This window comes from Pelmatolapia mariae, linkage group LG7 (genome assembly GCF_036321145.2).
Source record: "Pelmatolapia mariae isolate MD_Pm_ZW linkage group LG7, Pm_UMD_F_2, whole genome shotgun sequence".
In the NCBI taxonomy this organism is placed as follows: domain Eukaryota; kingdom Metazoa; phylum Chordata; class Actinopteri; order Cichliformes; family Cichlidae; genus Pelmatolapia; species Pelmatolapia mariae.
Window position 1 is genome coordinate 62,636,169 of NC_086233.1, and position 22,519 is coordinate 62,658,687.

Consider the following 22,519-nt stretch of genomic DNA (forward strand, 5'->3'; position numbering starts at 1 on the left):
GATTATCTTGTTAATAATTTTACCTCCTCACTACGTACGACTCTGGATACTGTAGCTCCAGTGAAAACTAAGGTCTCAAATCAGAAGTACCTGACTCCGTGGTATAATTCTCAAACACGTAGCCTAAAGCAGATAACTCGTAAGCTGGAGAGGAAATGGCGTGTCACAAATTTAGAGGATCATCATTTAGCCTGGAGAAATAGTTTGCTGCTTTATAAGAAAGCCCTCCGCAAAGCCAGAACATCTTACTATTCGTCACTGATTGAAGAAAATAAGAACAACCCCAGGTTTCTCTTCAGCACTGTAGCCAGGCTGACAAAAAGTCAGAGCTCTACTGAGCCAACCATCCCTTTAACGTTAACTAGTAATGACTTCATGAACTTCTTCAGAAATAAAATTTTTATCATTAGAGAAAAAATTACCAATAATCATCCCACAGATGTAATATCGTCTACAGCTACTTTTAGTACCATTGATGTTAAGTTAGACTCTTTTTCTCCAATCGATCTTTCTGAGTTAACTTCAATAATTAATTCCTCCAAACCATCAACGTGTCTTTTAGACCCCATTCCTACAAAACTGCTCAAAGAAGTCCTGCCATTAATTAATTCTTCAATCTTAAATATGATCAATCTATCTCTAATAATTGGCTATGTACCACAGGCCTTCAAGGTGGCTGTAGTTAAACCCTTACTCAAAAAGCATCTCTAGACCCAGCTGTCTTAGCTAATTATAGGCCAATCTCCAACCTTCCTTTCATATCAAAAATCCTTGAAAGAGTAGTTGTCAAACAGCTAACAGATCATCTGCAGAGGAATGGCTTATTTGAAGAGTTTCAGTCAGGTTTCAGAGCTCATCACAGCACAGAAACAGCTTTAGTGAAGGTTACAAATGATCTTCTTATGGCCTCTGACAGTGGACTCATCTCTGTGCTTGTCCTGCTAGACCTCAGTGCAGCGTTTGATACTGTCGACCATAATATCCTATTAGAGCGATTAGAACATGCTGTAGGTATTACAGGTACTGCACTGCAGTGGTTTGTATCATATCTATCTAATAGACTCCAATTTGTTCAAGTAAATGGAGAGTCTTCTTCACATGCTGAGGTTAATTATGGAGTTCCACAGGGTTCAGTGCTAGGACCAATTCTATTTACATTATACATGCTTCCCCTAGGTAGCATCATTAGAAGACATAGCATAAATTTTCACTGCTATGCAGATGATACGCAGCTCTATCTATCCATGAAGCCAGGTAACACACACCAATTAGTTAAACTGCAGGAATGTCTTAAAGACATAAAGACCTGGATGGCCGCTAACTTCCTGCTTCTTAATTCAGATAAAACTGAGGTTATTGTACTCGGCCCTGAAAATCTTAGAAATATGGTATCTAACCAGATTCTTACTCTGGATGGCATTACCTTGGCCTCCAGTAATGCTGTGAGGAACCTTGGAGTCATTTTTGACCAGGACATGTCCTTCAAGGCACATATTAAACAAATATGTAAGACTGCTTTCTTCCATTTGCGCAACATCTCTAAAATTAGAAATATCCTGTCTCAGAGTGATGCTGAAAAACTAGTTCATGCCTTCATTACTTCCAGGCTGGACTACTGTAACTCATTATTATCAGGATGTCCTAAAAACTCCCTGAAAAGTCTTCAGTTAATCCAAAATGCTGCAGCAAGAGTACTGACAGGGACTAGAAAGAGAGAGCATATTTCTCCTGTTTTGGCTTCCCTTCATTGGCTTCCTGTTAAATCCAGAATTGAATTCAAAATCCTGCTCCTCACATACAAGGTCTTAAATAATCAGGCCCCATCTTATCTTAATGACCTTGTAGTACCATATCACCCTATTAGAGCACTTCGCTCTCGCTCTGCAGGCTTACTTGTTGTTCCTAGAGTATTTAAAAGTAGAATGGGAGGCAGAGCCTTCAGTTTTCAGGCCCCTCTTCTGTGGAACCAGCTTCCAGTTTGGATTCAGGAGACAGACACTATCTCTACTTTCAAGGTTAGGCTTAAAACTTTCCTTTTTGCTAAAGCATATAGTTAGGGCTGGACCAGGTGACCCTGAATCCTCCCTTAGTTATGCTGCAATAGACGTAGGCTGCCGGGGATTCCCATGATGCATTGAGTTTTTCCTTTCCAGTCACCTTCTCACTCACTATGTGTTAATAGACCTCTCTGCATCGAATCATATCTGTTATTAATCTCTGTCTCTCTTCCACAGCATGTCTTTCATCCTGTTTTCCTTCTTTCACCCCAACCAATCACAGCAGATGGCCCCGCCCCTCCCTGAGCCTGGTTCTGCCGGAGGTTTCTTCCTGTTAAAAGGGAGTTTTTCCTTCCCACTGTCGCCAAAGTGCTTGCTCATAGGGGGTCATATGATATGATTGTTGGGTTTTTCTCTGTATTTATTATTGTGCTATCTACTGTACAATATAAAGCGCCTTGAGGCGACTTTTGTTGTGATTTGGCGCTATATAAATAAAATTGAATTGAATTGAATTGAACTGTGATCGAGCTTGTGAAGCAATGGAGAGAGATAATCTAAAGTGGAGAAACTGGAGTAAAATGAGGATTTTGAGCAATGTCTGTGTTTTCTTGTCAGGGAAGGTGATGGGGAGAGATCGGTTAGTTTAGTCGAACTCTGAGTTGTGAAATTGCGTGTTGGTAAGAAGAGCAGGTCCCCGCTGAACCGAAAAGAAGGACAGATAATCAAGGCTGAGTCGATGTGGGACTTTGTGCAGGGCAAAGGAGAGAGGAAATGCTTTAATAGATTAGCAGTAGTGGAATGGCCACTGGGGAGGCCAAGAGTTTAGGTATTGTCACACCTTCAATTCCCAGTCCTCTAAACGCTTTCATACAAGGTTTTGGATATTCTGTTTTTAGTCCCTCTGCTTTTAGGGAAGTCACTCTTTTGAAAATTAAGAATAAACATGGGTGTATTATGAGGTAAATACAGAAACTAAAGAGTTGGAAAAGAGAAAAAGAATGCTGGGTGGGAGAAAGTTGATGCTATTTAGCTTTGGAATGATGCCGGGAACAACGTAAAGCCCGCGAGGGAGCAAAATAATTTTCTCCAAACTACAGAAATGTATTCAAATAAAGCCCTATTCACATATATTCAGATCACATCACTACTGAAAATAAAGGCCGTTTAGAATACAGTTTTTTTCCTCTCTGTGGTGTAATGCATATCACTGCCTTTGGTAATTCAAAAGAAGATAGCTCAGTTAAGAAGGCTCAGGAAAATCAATGAAGCCTTACTGTTGAAAAGAGAACAGATGCATATAAATGACTGAATAGTTTCTCGCTAGTGTGGCCCTTGCATTTCTATCCAGAGACCATAAGCTATTGCACTGGCGCGCTTACACAGTGAGGTCCATACATTTTATTTTTACAGCATAATATCTGCAATTTTCCCTCTTTATACTGTCAAGATGTAATGAAAGTGCAGAGCTTTAATTCAGCTTTAATTCAAGAGGTTTTATAAAAACAAAAGTTTAGCATTAGCTGTTTAGGAATTTCAGACACCATTTTCATTGTGCTCCATTCAAGTACAGTCTGCTTTTCAGTTGCTGAAGACTAACATAAAAGCACCAACTGCAGGCAGCTGTAATACGGGCCTTGCAGAGCATCTAACGGGAGGAAACAAAGCATTTGTTGATGTTCGTGGGCACTAAATTCAAGCAGTCACTGTTGTGACCTTTAGGGGTAACCCCCTTTAGTCATTAAAGTGGGTTACTGTGGATCATCTGTGTCCATTTCACTCTATCCTCAGCATCCTCTGTCACACCAGTCCTCTGAATGTCTTCTTTCAACACAGCCACACATCCATCTCCTTGGTGGTCTTCCTCTTTTCATCCTGACAGGCTGATCCATATTCAGCATCCTTAGTCCAACGTATCTACAATCTCAGCCTCTCTAACTTAGTCCCCCATCCGTCGACCTGAGCTGTCTTACTGATATACTCATTTCTAATCCTGTCCATTCTTCTCACATCCAATGAAAACCAGAGCATCTTCAGCTCTGCACCTCCACACATCATACCATACACTTCATAGCCATGTCTCCAATTATATATCAGTATCAGTTATAAACTTTTCCTTTCACCTCTGCTGCCGTCTTTCTGACACTCATTTCCACCCACGCTTCATGACCTCTTTTATTCACCTCTCTTGTGCACTGTTTGTTGCTTTGGATGGTCGACCACGGGTATTTATGCTCACTTTCTTTCACTATCTCTACTCCTTGCAGCTTAATCGTGACACCTGTCTACATCTCGTGCATTCTGTCTTGTTTCTACTGACTTTCATTCCTCTGCTTCCCAGAGGATACCTCCACCTCTGCAAAGTCTCTTCCACCGGTTCACTATTCTCACTACAGATCACAATGTAGCCTACAAACATCATAGCCCACAGAGACTTACCTGACCTCATTCGTCAGCCCGTCCATCACTGCTGCAAACAAGGAGTTCATAGCCAATCCCTGAGGTAATCCCACACCCACCTGAACCCGTCTGTGAGTCCTACTGCATACCTCACCATAGTCTCGCTGTCGTGTTCTGCATCAGCCTCATATACTTCTCTGCCACTCCTGATTTCATCCTGCAGCACCACACTTCCACCCTATCATATTCTTTCTCTAGATCCACAAAGACACACTTTTAAATACTTCTCTATTAACACTCTCAAAGCAAACATCCCATCTGGAAGGCTCATTCTCGGTATGAAGCCGTACTGCTGCACACCGACCATCACCTCTCTTCTCAAATGAGCTTCTCAACTCGTTCTAATATCTTCATGGTATGGCTCATCAGTGCTAAAAGGAATCTTTATATTAAATACTCTAACAGTCATGTATAAAAGCAGCTGTAATTGTCAAACAGCGAGTGCTATACTTGTTAAATTAAAGCAGAAAGTCTGCACTCCAGTATAATCAAGTCATTTTAATTATTAAGTAGAAAAATATTATTTATGACACTATATTTAATTTGAATTGAATTTGTTTCTGGCATATTACGTCTTCGTTTGAAACTCTTTGTGATTAAACTCCGAGTAAAGTCATTAAAGAAAGCTAAAAGTTGACCAGTCGGGCTTTATTACTTCACTGGGCCAAATGGCATCATGTGCATGCACGTCTATAAATGCAAAGGAGAAAAAAAAAGAAAAAACTAATTTATCCTAACACAACAATACCCAAGAGTTAATTGGGCAACAGGCTCTGTAGATACCTTGGACATTAATTTGCCAGGCTTTCTCTGTGTGACAAGCTGATAATGAGGTATTGTGGGACAGCGGGTCACCTGGTAGGGTGGTGGACAGATTGCGCTCCAGCTAACAAAGGTAGAGAGAGAATAAGAAAGGTAGAGACAGAGACCATAATGGGACAAATGGGCACCATCGTGCTACAAATTACCTGCCAGTTTTGGTGTAATCTCTCAGCTGCATCACTTTCTCTCCTGAATCAATCGCTTTCCTGTTTTCTCTGCGCCCGCCGGCTCCTGCTGGCACCAACTAAACTCTAACTCAGCTACTCCACTAGGTTTCCTCAAACTTAGCAATATATTTATTTTGTTTTGCTGAAGTTTTTCTTAGGTATGTTGGCAGCACGCGGTTACTGCCCAACATCGTACAAAACAGTCGTGACGCAGCAAGAAAAGAGTTTGAGCAAACCCAGCAGACGAGATCAACAACAGGATGGAAGCAGAGGTCAGAGATGGATTTAATGAGCGGGCAGGGGACAGTGCTCTGTGCAGGGTACAGTTAAAGATGAGTGGTGATGTGACTCCAGATAAGAATTCAACGCAAAGCAGATCAGGTCGTGATACAGAGTGTTTTTGAGTTTGATGTTGCTTTTCACAATGGTTATGAATGTGTTTATGGTTTGACCTTTTGTATTCATTACTTTAAAACACTGCACAGTAAGGCTTCAGAATAAATATGAGTGGATTTCATTTTATCAACCTGTGATCACTTTTGTTTCATTTATTTCAAAACGTTATTACAAGAACTGTTTCTGAAAGCGAGCGCAGCAGGGAAGACTTGTGTATATAAGAAAGTCTGAGCTAAAGAGAACGTTAGCTCCTTTTGCTGTAGCAGCAGATGAGTCAGACCACGAGTGCCACTGCCTCACCAAGAAGCTCAGGATGAGGAAGAAGTAGGCCCTTCATCTAGCTACTTAGCCTTGCCCAGTGGCTCACCTTTAGATATAATTAAAACTTAATAAATCATAAATAAGATTAGTTTGAAGGCACACCTAGAGGTCTCTCACATATTAGTCACCATGGGATGCAATTCTGTGTTTTTACTAATTGGCTGTTTAAGAAAACTGGTTAAGTGTAGACTTATAAAATAAACTGTTAGATAACAAATGTTTCTGATTTATTATTCACATAAAAAGTAGATAGGAAGGATAAAGAGGAGGAGTGCACAGAGGAGACGGGGAATGATGCAGACAGACGAGGCATCAAAAGCTACCGAAGAAACGGAGAGGATCGCATGGCTAAGACACCGAGCTGGCACAGTTTGTTACACTTCACATTTGTCAGAGTTGAAAAGGAGAGCTTGTTGGACGTGCAGGGTTGGATCCTGCTGCTAAAAATACAAATAATAACAAAGTCGACTAGGGAGACAAATTGCATTGGGTTTGCTTTTTTTGACTTTGTGTTATGAAAGCCAATTAAAGAAACGATTAAGTGGAACTCCCGTACACTGTCTCACTTATCTGACCTTCATCATCTACACAGTAACGTCTGTGTGGAACAGGTACATAATTCTGGAAGGGACTAATCACATTACACCCACTTTAATAAACTTGATTGTCAATTCAGTTTTATTTTAATAGAACCAGGCTCAGGGAGGGGCGGGGCCATCTGCAAATGATAACATTTTTACTCTTAGTCGACTAAAAGCCACATTCAGTGATTCAGCACTTTGTTCTGTGTCATTTATCACCAACTTTACAATTAGTAGCTGACCTGCTTGACCTACTGAGCCACATCCACCCAAATATCCACGACTATTAGATTTATTATAATGTTTTTGAAGCCCCGCATCAGATTAATGTCTCATCTATCTGGTACTGTCTGATGAAAGACTTGCAAACGGTGTTTCATTCAAAAGCTGTGGTTTCTGTTTAAATGCTGGTGTTCTAAATCAAAATGATGAACATAGTAAATGAGATGCAGATGATTCAGATGGTCAGCATTACTGCTGTGAGTATACTGATGTTATTATTATTATTATTATGATATATGATATTATTTCATTTAAAGCTTAAAGTACTGATCACAGGAAACATGCTCTATATTATTTAGTTTTTCTGTATAGAGACTGGTCTCCACCTTCAGTCTGAAATTACTGTGAATTTATTAAAACACAGGTGCTGATTTCGCCCACTGTGATCAATGTCATCCCTTCAGACACCCACTGATGATATATTTTTCTGATCTCCGTTTCCAGCAGTGCCGTGCTGACAGGCGTCTACTACAGCCGTGAGAGACAACAAACACAGTCACCACATCCTGTGCACCTAGACTATGCTCTGCATCATAGGTTCATAATAAAAGGATCCCTTGGGTGAACTGAGTAAGCGTCTGTGGAGTGATCGAGTGTGCCGGAGAGAGGGATGAGGTGTAGAAGTCACACATTTTTATATGTACTTACTTTTCCATGAGTGTGTCTACCTTAGGCAAAATGACAGTTTTACTCTCTTGATATAAAAGATATTTAATTTACCATAACAACTAAATATGGGCAATCCCATATTATATGGTAATATAATATAAACAATTTATACCAAAGCCCTTTTTACAGGCAATATTTTAACGTGTCCAAGATGGAAAAAGCACATGTGTAACTAATATTATAATAACGATGGCTCTGTAAGTATCCCTGTAAGCCATGGCAGCGAGCCAGAAGGAACAGTGGAAGATGGGACACCTAAATGGAACAGAGCCATCAATTATGTTATCATTCCTGCTTGTGTACTGTATGTTTTTTAATCTAATCTCAAGTCAGAATGTCTGCTGTGAAAAAGATCTGATGGATTTGTAGATTTACTACATGCAATTACATGTGAAGTGACAGGAGATTCAATCTAAGTTGCTCATCCTTTGGCTAAAGCTCTACTGCATCTGTGTCTCTTTGTGTGTAAGGGATGAGAGCACAGCAGAACAGCAGACCAGAATCAGCCCCCACTCCCTTCACAGCAGGAGATCGGGCCTTAATTACTTGTGATATAAACACAAATTAGTCTGGAACACAGAGATTCAGCTATGAGTAATATCTCCATTTATACCCCATCATGTCCAATTACACAAGATGTATCACCTAGATGTTAGATATAGCTTGTCTGCATGATGTTGGCAGACCAAAGATAAACACAAATTACCAAAAGAACATCACAGCAGTTTTCCAGCAACATTAAATTCCATGCCTAAAATTCAAATCTGACGTTTTTCTGCCCGTGAATCCACTAACAGGCATAACTTCATCATTTATTTCGTTGATGCCCGTAATTCTCAAGTGACTCCTAAAGCTACTGGATGCTACTGGAAACACAGTTTATTACTGCTAAGACTAGTTTATACACAGAGATTTCTTCTGACAGACTGCAATTAATATTAGTCATTTATATTCTCTCCTGCTCATGAAATGCATCTTTTACTTTGTATGTGCCCATTTAGCACAGATTTTGTACAAATTTCATGCTGTGACTGATCATGCCTTGAATCTTCTTTCCTTTGTTTGAGCCGTTTGTTAAAATGCTATGATCATCATTATTATTATCATTATTATTATTATTATTATTATTATTATTATTATTATTATTACCTGACTAACTCAAACAATGTTGAGATGCTGTGTAAAATGTAAATATTGTATGCCATCATAGTTCCACAGAGTTTCCACAGATGATATTATGCACTGTGGAATTTTACACTGAGGAACATTATTCTGAAGTTGTTGCACACTTTTTTTGTAGCTGAACCTCTGAGAAACTCTCTAAGATGTTTTTTGTACCCAATCATGTTACTGACCTGTTGCTAACTAACCTAATTAGTTGCAAAAGGTTTTTTTTACTTAGCTGTTTCTTTTTACTACTGCTGACATTTTCAGCCTTTTTTTGCCCCTGTTCTAACTTTTTTGACACATGTCGCGATGAGTATGAGTATATTTTATAAAGTTTCACTGTTTAAAATTTTATGAGATTTGCAAATCTGTTATTATTATTATTATCATTATTATTATTATTATTATTATTATTATTATTATTATTGTTATTTAAAAGAGAACCAAAGCCTAACCCTAAACGTTGGGTTTGATGTTTACATTGACTATGTAATGTTGTGACGTCCAGTGAAAATCACTGTGTTTAATCTCTAATTTTAAAAGAGACATTTAAGGCTCACTGTACATGTACTGATGGACCGTAATTTAAGATCCCAGTTGTAACATACACTGTATCCTACTGGGTTCACATCTTGGCTCTCATTTTACCCGCAGTCTGATCATTTATGTTACTCAAGTAATTTACTTACATCCTAAATAAATATAGTATCTACTCTGTATACAGTGCAGAAACTATCAATAACACCAGCAAATCATGCAAAATTAAAAATAACATTTTACATCAAATTTAGCAGCACTGGGTTCACAGAGATGGTTAATGTTGGGAATTGAGAATCGGTTCTTGCAGAGAATCGGTGCTCGTTAGTCTCCCTCCCTATCGATCCCGCTTATCGGTTCTTGCCCTCTCTCTACGATCAGCTGATTTCAGTCTACAGCGTGAATATGGACATTACTTTTATTCTTATTGCACAAAAGACTGCGAGCGCGATGGTAAACTGAAGACTGCTCCAGAACAGAAACAACTGCATTATACTGTTAACACAACTTTGGATCTTGGCAAGCAACCTGCACAGACAGCATGCTAACGCTAAGCTAGCCAAGAACCCAGAGTGATGTTAAAGCTGAATAAATGCTGACCCCAGACCAGCGCCGTGATGAAGTGAGCCAAATTTGTTTGAATGTAAGGGATTACACAACCTACATACCAAACTCAGATGTCTGTTCTGGCAAGCATCCACATGAAGTGAAGCATAAACTTAGCGTGGGTGTGAAAATCCCAACAACAAATAACACCATTATCATGCAACTATTAACTCCCTCATTCGCAGCCTTGATGCTGTTAGAACTGACTTGGGTAAAATCTGCATATTAATTTGCCACCAAAAACAGTCATGTATGAATGTGCTACTACTCCTGTGAGGGTGACATTCTTTACAATTAACAGTGCCTCGCTGTTCTGGAAATTTCTAAGGTTTTCATTTCTAAGTAATTGTTGCTTTGGGGGACAGATTTGCATTTGTTAGACAGTGCAGATCTGTCAGACAGAAAATTCAAGGGAGACAAACTGCAGAATGTTAGGTCTAGCTGGCCTGTTGGAGTGGTAAGCAGTTGGCGTGACATTTTTTTCTTTTTTACTACACCAGCTCAGATATTCAGATATTCAGATAGGGGGAATCTGGGTTAACAAGAATGAAATGAAGAGTAAATCAAAATGCAAAAACCAAAACAAAATCAGAAAACCTCAAAAAGAAGAAAGAAAGTAAGCTAATTTAAACAGATTTGAAAAGCAAAGAGACAGCAAAACTGTTTAAGCGTGTTACTGTGCACACAGCTCAAGAGAATGTAGAGAAAATGAAAGAGATAATGTGGAATAAAAACAAAAGATGGTGAGTGGAGGAGTAAACACAGAGTTAGGAGAGGGCTTGCCAGCAGACCCAGGCATTGGCTGTCTTTGTTATCGGTTTGCACAGAAATGTCAGAGCGCTGTGACATTCTCCCCTACAGCTTCCCCTGCTGCCCAGCCACTACTCTGCAGCACACATACCGTGTAGGAGCACATGCACTCTTATTCACATAACCTCATGCATGCACTGCAACATAACACAAATATAGCTTTCATTATTCACTCACACATGCCTGCAGGGCTGAGGCTTTGTTTGTAATGTAGGAAGGATAGCAAATATTGTTGCTGAAAAAAAAAAAAAAAGTGGGCTTGAAGGTCAATATTTGGCATGACCACCTTTTTTCTTGAACACTGCCTAAAGTCTCTTAGGCAAGCTTACTTGTAATTTATTTAAGTATTCTTCAGGAATACTTCTCCGGGTTTCTTGAAGGACGTTCCAAAGCCTTATTGGAGGCCCTTTATTCCATTCTCCGTCAAGATGATCCCACACTGCTCCGGTAACGTTAATGTCCGAGCTCTAGGCAAAGCATCTGCTGTGTGCTGTTCTGTCCAGGTATGCCTTTACTGCACTGGCAATTGCTATGCTGAAAAATTTAGCTTTTTCCAATCCAAAGCTTTCCAGGTGATGTTGGACACTCGGTGTACATGCTAACAATGATTAGAACTAAAAGCACCTTTTGCCACTGATTTTCAGTCTAGTTCTTAGTTTGGCAGGCTTCATGTCAGGGCGGTCCTTTGTTTATGTGTCGTTTTCTGTTTCCTGTGTATGTCTTTTGTTGTGTCTGTGCCTCGTTTCCCTTATCTGTTTCCATGTTCCTCTGCTTGTGTATCGTTCCGTCTCCTCAGTCTGTTATGCGTTTCCTGTCTGCGTTTTCCATGTCATATTGTCAAGCTCGTGTTGTCATAGTCTTCATCTCATTATGTTTCCTGTTTTATTTTGACGGTCTCGTGTTTGCATGTTCAGTGTGTTTAGTTTTGCTTCCCCCGTGGCGTCATGTTCATTTGTGTCAGCTGTGTTTCCACTTCCCTCATTACCCTGCTGTGTCTTTAAGTCCTGTGTCTTCCTTTGTTCAGTGTCAGGTTATCTGTTGTCTTTTGCGCCATGTCTCCATGTTCCAGGTATCTATGTGGCCACGCCAAGTTTCATGTTTATATTTAGCTTTCCCAGTTTAGGTTATTGTTTGTGCATTGCTTTGTATTTCTCCATCAGCCATAATAAACAGCTGGCTTTCACTTAACATTAAGTTTGTTTCCACGCTTTGTTTTGTCTGCATTTGGCTCCTCTGTTCTCCACTTTAGGAATCTTTGGAATCACCTTGTTTCTCCAAAAAGCATTGGGTCTTTTTTTAGATATATTAGCCTTCTTCAGTTTGTCACACAGGTTCTGTATGAGTGATTTCCTTATTTAGCAGTAACAAAGCCTTGGTGTGGTTAGTGAAATTACAGTCATCTTAAAAAACTTGTGATTAATCACATTCAATCCATGATTTAACACGGGGGCTAGGTCCTTTTTGGCTTTTTCCCTTTTATAAATGAAATCACTTAAAATTATATTTTGTATTTAATTTGTCTTTGTCTAATATGAAAAGTTGTTTTATGATCTAAAACATGTAATTGTACATTTTAATATGTAAAAATCTAAGAAATCTGGAAGAGTGCAAATACTTTTTCATGGCACTGTTTATGGGAATGTAATTCTTATAAGATGAAACCACAGACAAATATCCCCCTTGAATCTTACAGAGCTTATTAACGTCCTTCATTGGATTCTTTATTGTTTGAGTTTATTTCCAGTAACTTCACTGTTGGATATAATGCTCACTATTCTCACGGCATTTTCTTCTTTGTCCAATAAGAAAGAAAAAAAAAACAGCCACAGAAAAGACATTTTTATTGGTGGCCCGCTGCCCCCTTTTATGGTGCTCTACCACTTTTCCACTAAAATGACAAGAAAGAAAGAAAAAGCCAGAGAGAAGCGTGTGCACCTTAGTGCACTTAAAGCAGTGCAATAATCATTAACACATATTTTTTTGGGTTTGCTTCAATCTTCTCACAATCTGCAGTTAATGACCACCAGACATATAAAGGGATCAACCGGCTGAATGTATGAACTGAATGACTGATTTATCATAAACACATCAATAAGGCTGAGCTGACATGTTGAATAAGTCGACTGTTCAGTAGACAGATTTGCAGGCATATGTTAAAAAAATGTACGGTCTTCACAACCGCATCCTTCATCTTATCGCTGAGCTCAATTAAGTCTGGCATCCATGGCAACTACAGCACAAAGGAGCTGTCAGATCACACCACACTGGAAATAAAATCAGTTTATCTACTTTGGTTTATTCAGACAGGCACTTTTTTTTTAAAGAATACGCAATAATTTAATTGCATTTTAAATTTGATCAAGCAGAGCTGCAAGATGGTTTCTAACAGATGATGTCAGAGCTGACCCAGTAAACATTTTTGAATGATATTTCCTGGCACTGAAATAGAAAAGTCAAAGTAAACCTGTCTGCTTAACCAACTCATCTCTAAAAGCTAGTACGATGTGATGGTTCCAGGGTTATATGAGCTCTTGCACCCAGTGGGGCAAACCAATTAAGATTTTCTTGCCTGTCATATTTCCTATTTAATTCCCATAGGCTACTGGTTCTGCTACTGATGCTGTTACTGGCTCAGACATATACAGTACAGGGTGTATCAACAAGAGCCCATTTTCAAAAGTCTGTATTTTTTTTATTTCAAGTACTGGACATTTCTGGTGAATTTTAAAATACGTAGCAGGATATTACCTGCAAATCTTCACAATGTTCACAAGTGCTCAGTGTATGTCCCTCTGGACACATGAGATATGTCTGTACAATAATCAAACTCTGCCTATATGTTGTGAGCAGGTCTGATGTCACTACAGCCACTGGTGTTGTTATGCTACCAATACCGGCAACCACGTGAACCTCACGAATCCTCTCTTTCTAGCTACGTGTTTGAGTTATTGGTGATGAATAGCTGTGAATTAAAGCACTCTGGAATCTGATTATTGTGTTTGATGTACCCTGAGTTTGTACAGAGTGGGCAGAGAAACATACAGTGACATGTAAACATCTCACACAGACACATGCATCACTTTAATTACTGGAAAAAGCCACAAGCAACAGACACAGCTTCGAGACATTCTCAGCCTTAGAAACCACATCGTGAAAATTTAGCAAAATAAGACACCAAAACAAACAAAGCCATCCAATTATTTGGTATTTTCTTGACATCAGAGCTCAACAGTGAGACTTTTGACATGATTTCTGACATCAAAATGCGCTTTTGTTTTGACTGTATTATTCTAACAGGATTTAACTGTGCAGTTTGTCAGCCTATTATCTCGTTCTGTATAGCCAGTAATGACATGCTGTTGCTTACCAAATGTATACCATTGCATAAGCAACGTCTGTATTAGCAATTCATAACACAAGTCAGCATGAAGTTGTCAACAGCTCAAAACGTCTCTATGGGAAGCCGTCTGTGTGTGTGTGTGTGTGTGTGTGTGTGTGTGTGTGTGTGTGTGTGTGTGTGTGTGTGTCTCCTGTGCCTGTTGACTCATCCATCTTATCCGGGAAGCTCTGTTGGTGATTAAGGTGTTTAGGAGTTTGCTTTTTGTGTTCACAACGTCAGAACAAACACAGTGAGAGGCATCGTGTATTTATTTTACCATTTGTCCTTTGTTCTTCTAATCATATAACTTTATATTTTACATTGACTGCATTTCTCCCAGAGGGTCTGTAGGTGTATACCTGCCCAACAGGGACACACGAGCATCATCAGCACCATGGACAGCGCAACTATGACAGCTGAAAACACATTATGACTTGGAAGAAAACACTTTGCTCGTATGAACTGACACATGTAAAAGAAACAATAGTCGCTCCTGTTTGTCTTCAGAAAGCAGTGCATCCATTTGTGAAAGTTTGAAACAGCTTAAGTAACCCACTTTTATGTGACATAAATTGAAATGTGTTCACTACAATAAACCATTTAACGCCCAAACAAAACTTGGCAGAACGCACTAAAAGACATTTTGTGCAAAATGTTACTACCTCTGCAAATTATTGCCGAGGTGGTAACGACTCATGTTATAATCATGTTATATATAACCTGTGAAAAAACAACAACAATTTTTTGAATCTGAAGTTTCAGCTTTATGCATAGACATCCTGCATTTCTATACAGGTGGCAGAAGGTGAGCAAAATAGGACTTTTTGAAATCATGTACGTTTGAGCTGCATTTATTTATATTCTGGGCTCGAAGTGCGAAGCTGTCACATTAAAAAAACAACAGTTATAGCAGTGACAGCAGCTCAGAGAACGGGAAAGGAAGCGATGGTGACAAAGTGACAAATACATCTAAGAGAATATCAACATTTACACCAGAAGTCAAAGGTGAAGAGTTTTCATAAAGGCTCTGCCAGCCATGCCTCAAAATGATTTATTTTGAAACGCTTGACCATGAGATGTTCGCAGCAGAGATGGGAAGAGAATTTACTGCAACAGCTGCAAAGTCTATAACAGATGTGACAAGATCACATTTCAAGTAACTACATTTAAAAATATAACAAAAATCATTTACCAAATGACCTGAATAATTATCTTAATTTCCTATAAACTCTTGTTTGGCTTATGTACACACATAATGAAAATCCTGATAAAGTAGAGAATAAAGTCACAATATTTGAATTTGCTGTTTAACACTCACAGTATTTCTGGACATAATAATAATAATAATAATAATAATAATAATAATAATAATAATAATAATACACTGAGTGCCTACGCAACCAACAAGATTTCTTTTACTTAAATGTCCTTTATTTGTCTGTCTCTGTTTCCAAGGATACCATTACCCAAAAAGTGCTGCCAAACGATGTAAATGTTGTAAAAACAAATCAAAACTCTGTTATCATATCTGTATTGCGATGTGTATAAATATGAAAACACCAATACTTGAATTCATACAAACAGTAGCACAGAAGTGATGATGTGAAACCACCTGACAAAGTTCACTGCTTTCACTAATGCGCAGATGGAGAAAAACAAACCTCCAGGTTCATTATGACATCTATAAAGAGAAACTTCACAATTATAATTTACAACTGAGGAGTGCAAGGAGGTCCTACTTCTCTGACATCATCACCAAAAACAGTCATAATGCTCGGGTCTTATTTTCTACAGTTGACAGGCTAACAAACCCTCCTGTGTCAGTGGCAGCTGAACTTCATTCGACCATGGCCTGCAATGACTTTGCCAAATTCTTCACAGACAAAATCCCAAAGATTAGACAAGCAATTGGTACATCAACAGCAGATCCAGGATATGTACTGTGTCCACCGAAAAACTGTTTAAACACCATCAAACAGTTTCACCCTATTAACAACAAAGACCTGGAGGACATCTTAGGTCAACTGAACTCCTCCTCTTGCTGTTTAGATGTCCTGCCAACAAGTTTTTTCAAAAAGGTCTCAAAGACTTTGGAGTCAGACCTGTTACAGATCATAAACTTTTCTTTAACGTCAGGTGTGTTTCCAGAACCACTAAAAACTGCTGTAATAAAACCGATACTGAAAAAGGACAATCTTGACAAGACACAAATGAATAACTACAGGCCGATCTCAAATCTCCCATTTTTAAGTAAGATCATTGAAAAAGCAGTTTCTCAACAGCTCTATTACTTCTTAACACAGAATAACTGCTATGATGCCTTCCAGTCAGGTTTTAGACAGAACCACAGCACTGAAACCGCTCTGACCAAAGTGTTTAATGACATATGTCTGAATACAGACAGTGGAAAAATGTCAGTCTTAGTTTTACTGGATCTCAGTGCAGCATTTGATACAGTTGACCACAACATATTACTCAAACGACTGGAGAACTGGGCAGGTCTTTCAGGAACTGTACTAAACTGGTTCAAAACATACTTAGAAAACAGGAAATACTTTGTATCAATAGGTAACTTCACATCTGAGCAGACAAGTATCACATGTGGAGTTCCCCAAGGTTCCATCTTGGGACCCCTTCTGTTTAACATCTACATGCTCCCACTGGCACAGATTATAAAGAACAACAAAATAAACTATCATAGCTATGCAGATGACACACAAATATATATCACAATGTCACCAGGAGACCGAGGCCCTGTACAGGCTCTTGGTAAATGCATTGAGGAAATTAATGCCTGGTTGTGCCACAATTTTCTCCAGCTAAACAAAAACAAAACTGAAGTAATAAATAGTCTTTGGTGCCAAAGAAAAATGATTACAGGTCACCAGAGAACTTCAATCTATACACCTAAAAACCACCAACCAGGCGAGAAATTTGGGTGTAGTGATGGATGCAGACCTAAACTTAGAAAAACACATTAAGACAATAACAAAATCAGCTTATTATCACCTCAAGAATATTTCAAGGATAAAAGATCTGATGTCTCAACAGGACCTGGAAAAACTAGTCCATGCATTCATCTTTAGTAGGCTTGATTACTGTAACAGCATCTTTACAGGTCTACCTAAAAAATCAGTCAGACAACTACAGCTCATTCAGAACTCTGTTGCTCGAGTCCTCACTAAGACCAAAAAAGTGGACCACATCAGTCCAGCTCTGAGGTCTTTACACTGGCTGCCTGTCCGTCAGAGGATAGACTTTAAAGTTCTGATGCTGGTCTATAAAGCTCTGAATGGTTTAGGACCAAAATACATCAGTGACCTCCTGACCCAGTATGAACCTTCCAGATCCCTCAGGTCATCTGGATCCGGATTTTTATCAGTTCCCAGAGTCAGAACCAGACACGGAGAAGCTGCATTCAGCTTTTATGCTCCATATATCTGGAACAAACTCCCAGAAAGCCTCAGATCAGCTGAAACACTCAGTTTATTTAAATCCAGGTTGAAGTCTCACCTGTTCTCAGCTGCATTTGAATAAAACACCAAATCCACACTTTTAAGCTTAAATTTCTAAACTTAAATTTTAACTACTGATTTTATCTACTGTTCTGATTTTATCTACTGTTTTTTTAATCAATTCTAATCATGCTTTTTATTTGTTTTTGTTTTTAATGTCCCTGTAAAGCACTTTGAATCACCTTGTTGTTGAATTGTGCTATATAAATAAACTTGCCTTGCCTAATGATATTGGTCTTTATGGGATTTTATGACTAAGGCAGCTCCAATCTGATACTGACTCAACCACAACAAACCACACAGCTCAGCACAGAAGTATAAATATCATCAACACAACCTTTTCTTGCTGTAGATCATAGAACATCTCAAGTGTAACAGCCACACTATGTGTAATATTATTGTCTAGTTAAACCCATTAAGACCCCAGTTCTGTCCAGAGTCCCTCAACAGTCACCTACCTGTAGGGGATCCCTCCAGCACCTCTCCTGTGTACCGTGGTTCTTTGAAGATGGGACGGTTGTCATTTTGGTCAATGACATTAATCCTGAATACTTGTGGTCCCTCGATAAGGTTTCCACTGTAGTCTGTGGTCGATACCTCCAGCTGTGTGAAAGAAAAGAAAGACGAGTTAAAGACAGTTTGTTTTCCAGTTGTCGACTAACTTTTATTTAGAGCATTCTTCATAAAACTGCAGGTAAGCTCAAATGATGTGCTGTTGTCTCACCGCTCTTTAAATAAAAAGCCATTTGTTAGTAAAAATGTGTTTTATATTCGTCTATACGTAACAGTGATGCTTGGTAGCCAGAAAATGACCATAAAATAACTGACACCATAACAGACACAGAGAGATAGAACATCCACTAGAAATTTAAAAAAAATTAGATAAATAAATAAAAAAAAATGAATAAATAAAAAAACATTATCCATTGATTTCCATTTCATTGAGTAAAATAAGCATCTGATCCCCTACAACCCAGGAAGAGAAATGCTGATTAGGACACAAATACCATCATCCCCACAATCAATCACAGAGGTGGAAACATTACTTTGGGGCTGTTTGCCTACTGAGGGGCCAATGGATTCAGCCATGAACCATAACATTGAGGATGAGAACCTCCTTCTTTCAGCCAGAACACTGGATTTAGGATTTAGAGAGTTTCTCTCAGGAGCAGTGAGACACGTTTCCTCCTTAGTTGAGCGCAAACCTGGTGACCAACTTCAAGAAACATCCTACCCCGTGACAAAGGCTTCTCCATGAATACCAAGTGTTGCTTTATTTGGGGATCAAATACTTATTTCACTTAATGACTTGCAGTTCACTGTGGCCTCTTTTTTCTATGACTATTTATGTTGTATTCTTTGTGAGCACTCACAAAAATACCTATATAAGACATAAGGCAAACACTATATACATATAAGTGGATAAGCCTCATATAACATATGAGGCTTATCCTGTACTCCTTTAGTCTACCTCCTTTACCTCACTGCGGGATCTTGTATTGGCCTACATTAAATATTAATGTTTGCAGTTTTCCTTATGCTGCAGTACTTCTTATGATTCCCTCAGTTCACATAGGGATCCCTTCTAGTATAGCAGAACACAGTAAAAATATGACAGTATCCATTCAACAATACTTGCTAATCCAGAGTGAAATAACCCAGCTCTATGTTGTCAGACAATTTCTTTTATCCGTCTGCTAAAACATTTTGTTAATAGTCTTGTATCTGCAGTAGTGATGTTCAGTTTACCATCAGGTATTTTTCTATGTTACAATTTTGTGTGTATTTGTGAGTTATACCATATGAGTTGAGGTGATGATGAGTGACACGATGTCTTTCTCAGGCTGCATTTAAGTGTAGCAGTGTTTCAAGTGAAATGCTAAGAAACAGAATTACAATGCTAGCATGGCAGTTTTTAGCAGGTGATAGCATGCTAACATTAATTAGCACTAAATCCAAATGCAGGTGAGGCTTTAGGGCTTATCATTGACTTTGGCGGTATTTTATCAAAGGTGGACGTCAAATACACATTGATGGCTTTTAAGGAAGAGCATAATTACAATCATCAGCTCTGGGGAGCTTGAGTCTTTCCACAAATCCCAAAGTGATCCATCAGAGATTACAGTGTTAGGATCAACAGTACCGTGCAAGACAAGTTACTGAAAGCATCAATTTATTTTTCTTTCATTTAAGTCTTTAGATGAAATGTACTCTGCTAAAACATGTACTGGGGTGAAACATGACCATCTATGTTCACTTTACAGAAGTTACATCCTTGTTTGGTTATTTTCAGTTTCATGTACGGAGAAAGTCAACTCAGTTTCACACAAGTCTTTCTTGCACTTAATTGTTATTACTGACAAGAAGTATTTGACTTGGATGAGTAGCTGCACTGATGTCAAAACACATTATGTACAGAGCACATGAATTGCTAGCAGATTTGACCTACACTGGAATCTTTCCACTTAATCGGCTACATGTAAAAACACTAAAAATACCAGCGTCAAATTAATTTGGATGGCTTAGTGTGATGACCATGAAAAAAAACATAATTAATAAATTATTAATAAAAATGTAGAGGACTGGCACAACTCAGTTTTATGCTGTGTTCTTTGTGCTTTTATTTCCCCTCCCGTCTTAGGCGGCACAGGCGCTCGTCGACGTGGGGCATCGGGTATTCGTCCAACTGTGACCCCTCGTTCACCTTTCGGTAGTCGACACATCTTTCTTTACAACAAGAACTACTACTCTGGCCCCAACTCATCTCTTTCCTTAACCATGCTCAGCTCCACAGTTTTATCATACTTAATCCACACCAACAACTGGGTGGGTTTTTCGTGCTTGTGAGTGTTGCGACTCACTCTGTAGAAACTGTTCCTAATCAATTCAAAATGTGGGAATGTCTGTGCTGCTTCAGGGCACGCCGTTTGACCATCTATTTCAATCACTTAGTCAAAGGTTGAGCGTAGCATCTCATCACAAGTCTGTTCTAGTGGAAAATCTGTGGAGCGAGTTACTGGGACTGACAGCACCTCCAGTAAAGGCCCCACCATTCCCTCCTCCACAGAGTCAGTTTCAGACGACCCTGCATCAACGCTGAATGCAGCACAAACTCTGGATGCTCCTGCCAATTGTGAACACGCCTCCACACACTGGGTTCATTAATCTACTGAACCCAGGCCAATTAATTCCCAAAATTAAGGGGTGTGTCCACCCCAGGCTAACCCTGGCCTTCAGTTTATGCATTTTCTCTGATGCTTAATTTCCACTGGCACTAGGGGATATTTGTGAAAATCCCCATATAGGCACCTAACCTCCAACCACTCTGCCTAGAAATATGCACCTGGATGAACAAGGGTTTGGTGGACCAGGGTCTGAATGTAGCCCGAGTCCACCAGTCGGTGAGCCCCTCCACAAACTGTTCCAGGGCCACGTTGTTCAGCAGCCAAACCTGCAACCACCTGGCTGCAGCTGCCCTGCAGAGGTGAACGGCCGGTCCAACTGCTACATCCGCCCCTTGCCCCCCTTGCCAATGACAACCCCAAAGGAGGTCTTTGCTCTGGCATTGTAGGTCTCTCCCAACAGCAATGGCAACAAACAGAGGACACACTCCTCCTCCAGCCACTGGCAAGGCTCTGCCCTGGCTGCAAAGACCTCTAACAAACCCTGGGGGTCAAGAATCATCAACAGGCGGAGCAACAGTGGTCCCTCAGAGGAACCAGACCAAGCGATGAGGTTTTCCAACACCTCCGTCTGCCACTCAGCCTGGTCCTGCAGCACTTCCAGTTTTTTACAGATGCACTGCTTCCTTCTCCTGTTGCATCACCAGAATCTCAGCCAGTGCCTGAGCCGGCTGCCTGGGTTGGGGCTTTGACATGCCAGCCAGACATCAGGACTACTGTTGAAGGTCTAGCACAACTCTGTTTTGTGCTCGTGTTGTTTGTGCTTTTATTTTCCACTCCTGCCTTAGGCGGCACAGTCACGATTGCTTTCCAGCAACTTTCTTGCACCCAGTGGTTGACAGTCTGCTTGGCATTTCTGCTCCTGTCGTTGTTCTGTCAGCTGATCCGACTTGTCCTCTTTCTGGCCCCGACGACTAATGAAATAGGGAAGGAGTGATTAGATGATGTTCATAAGCTGTGGTGTTCATGTGGTGTCAACCTTCCCCTAAAACCAGACCCCGAACCCACTGCTCCACCCCTCCTCTGCAGCCGACCCACCAACCACACCCTGCCAGAAAAACCTGAGTCTCTATTTTTCCTCTCATGAAAGGTTTTCTCAGCAGTGTTCTCTTTTGTTTACTGCAGTTAGACAAATTAATGGCTGGGAAACAATGTGGGCCTTTTTTTTTATCCAGTAACTGCATATGTGGCACATTTGAATACAATGAATTGACTAGTAAAACTAATATGTCTACAGCCTGCATCCCAAACTGCACTTCGGGGAGCCTGCGACTGAACATATAATGAAATTTCCTTTTAGGATTAGTTGTGATATAATCTAAGCATGCAGTCTTTTTAAATCATGTCGGCAGATGAGCCTGTACCCATGAGGTCCGCAGTTTTTATTCTTTAAAGGTACTATGTATATTTATCTCATTTCAATCTAAATCTCTAAAGAGACTAAAGAGATCTGTTCACTTCCTGTATTACTGATGCTGGGCTGGAGAGAAAGTGAGTCAAAGAGTTTCTCCTCTATCTCTAGCATCACATTATCAGCCTTTCTTCTTCCTATCAGCAATGCATGGCATCACACAACCTCCCTATCAAGGGTCATCCCACTACTCTCTCACTATCTTATTCCACCGACT

The 22,519-nt window shown here is 39.7% G+C and overlaps 1 protein-coding gene across 1 annotated transcript in view; it reads right to left on the reverse strand.

The window, feature by feature from the left end:
* cdh13 (cadherin 13, H-cadherin (heart)) overlaps positions 1-22,519 on the reverse strand; it is a 352,583-nt gene that overhangs the window by 140,875 nt on the left and 189,189 nt on the right. The window contains exon 7 of the mRNA XM_063480168.1: positions 18,168-18,312. Within this exon, the coding sequence (XP_063336238.1) occupies positions 18,168-18,312 (145 nt within the window). The remainder of the gene's footprint in view (positions 1-18,167; positions 18,313-22,519) is intronic.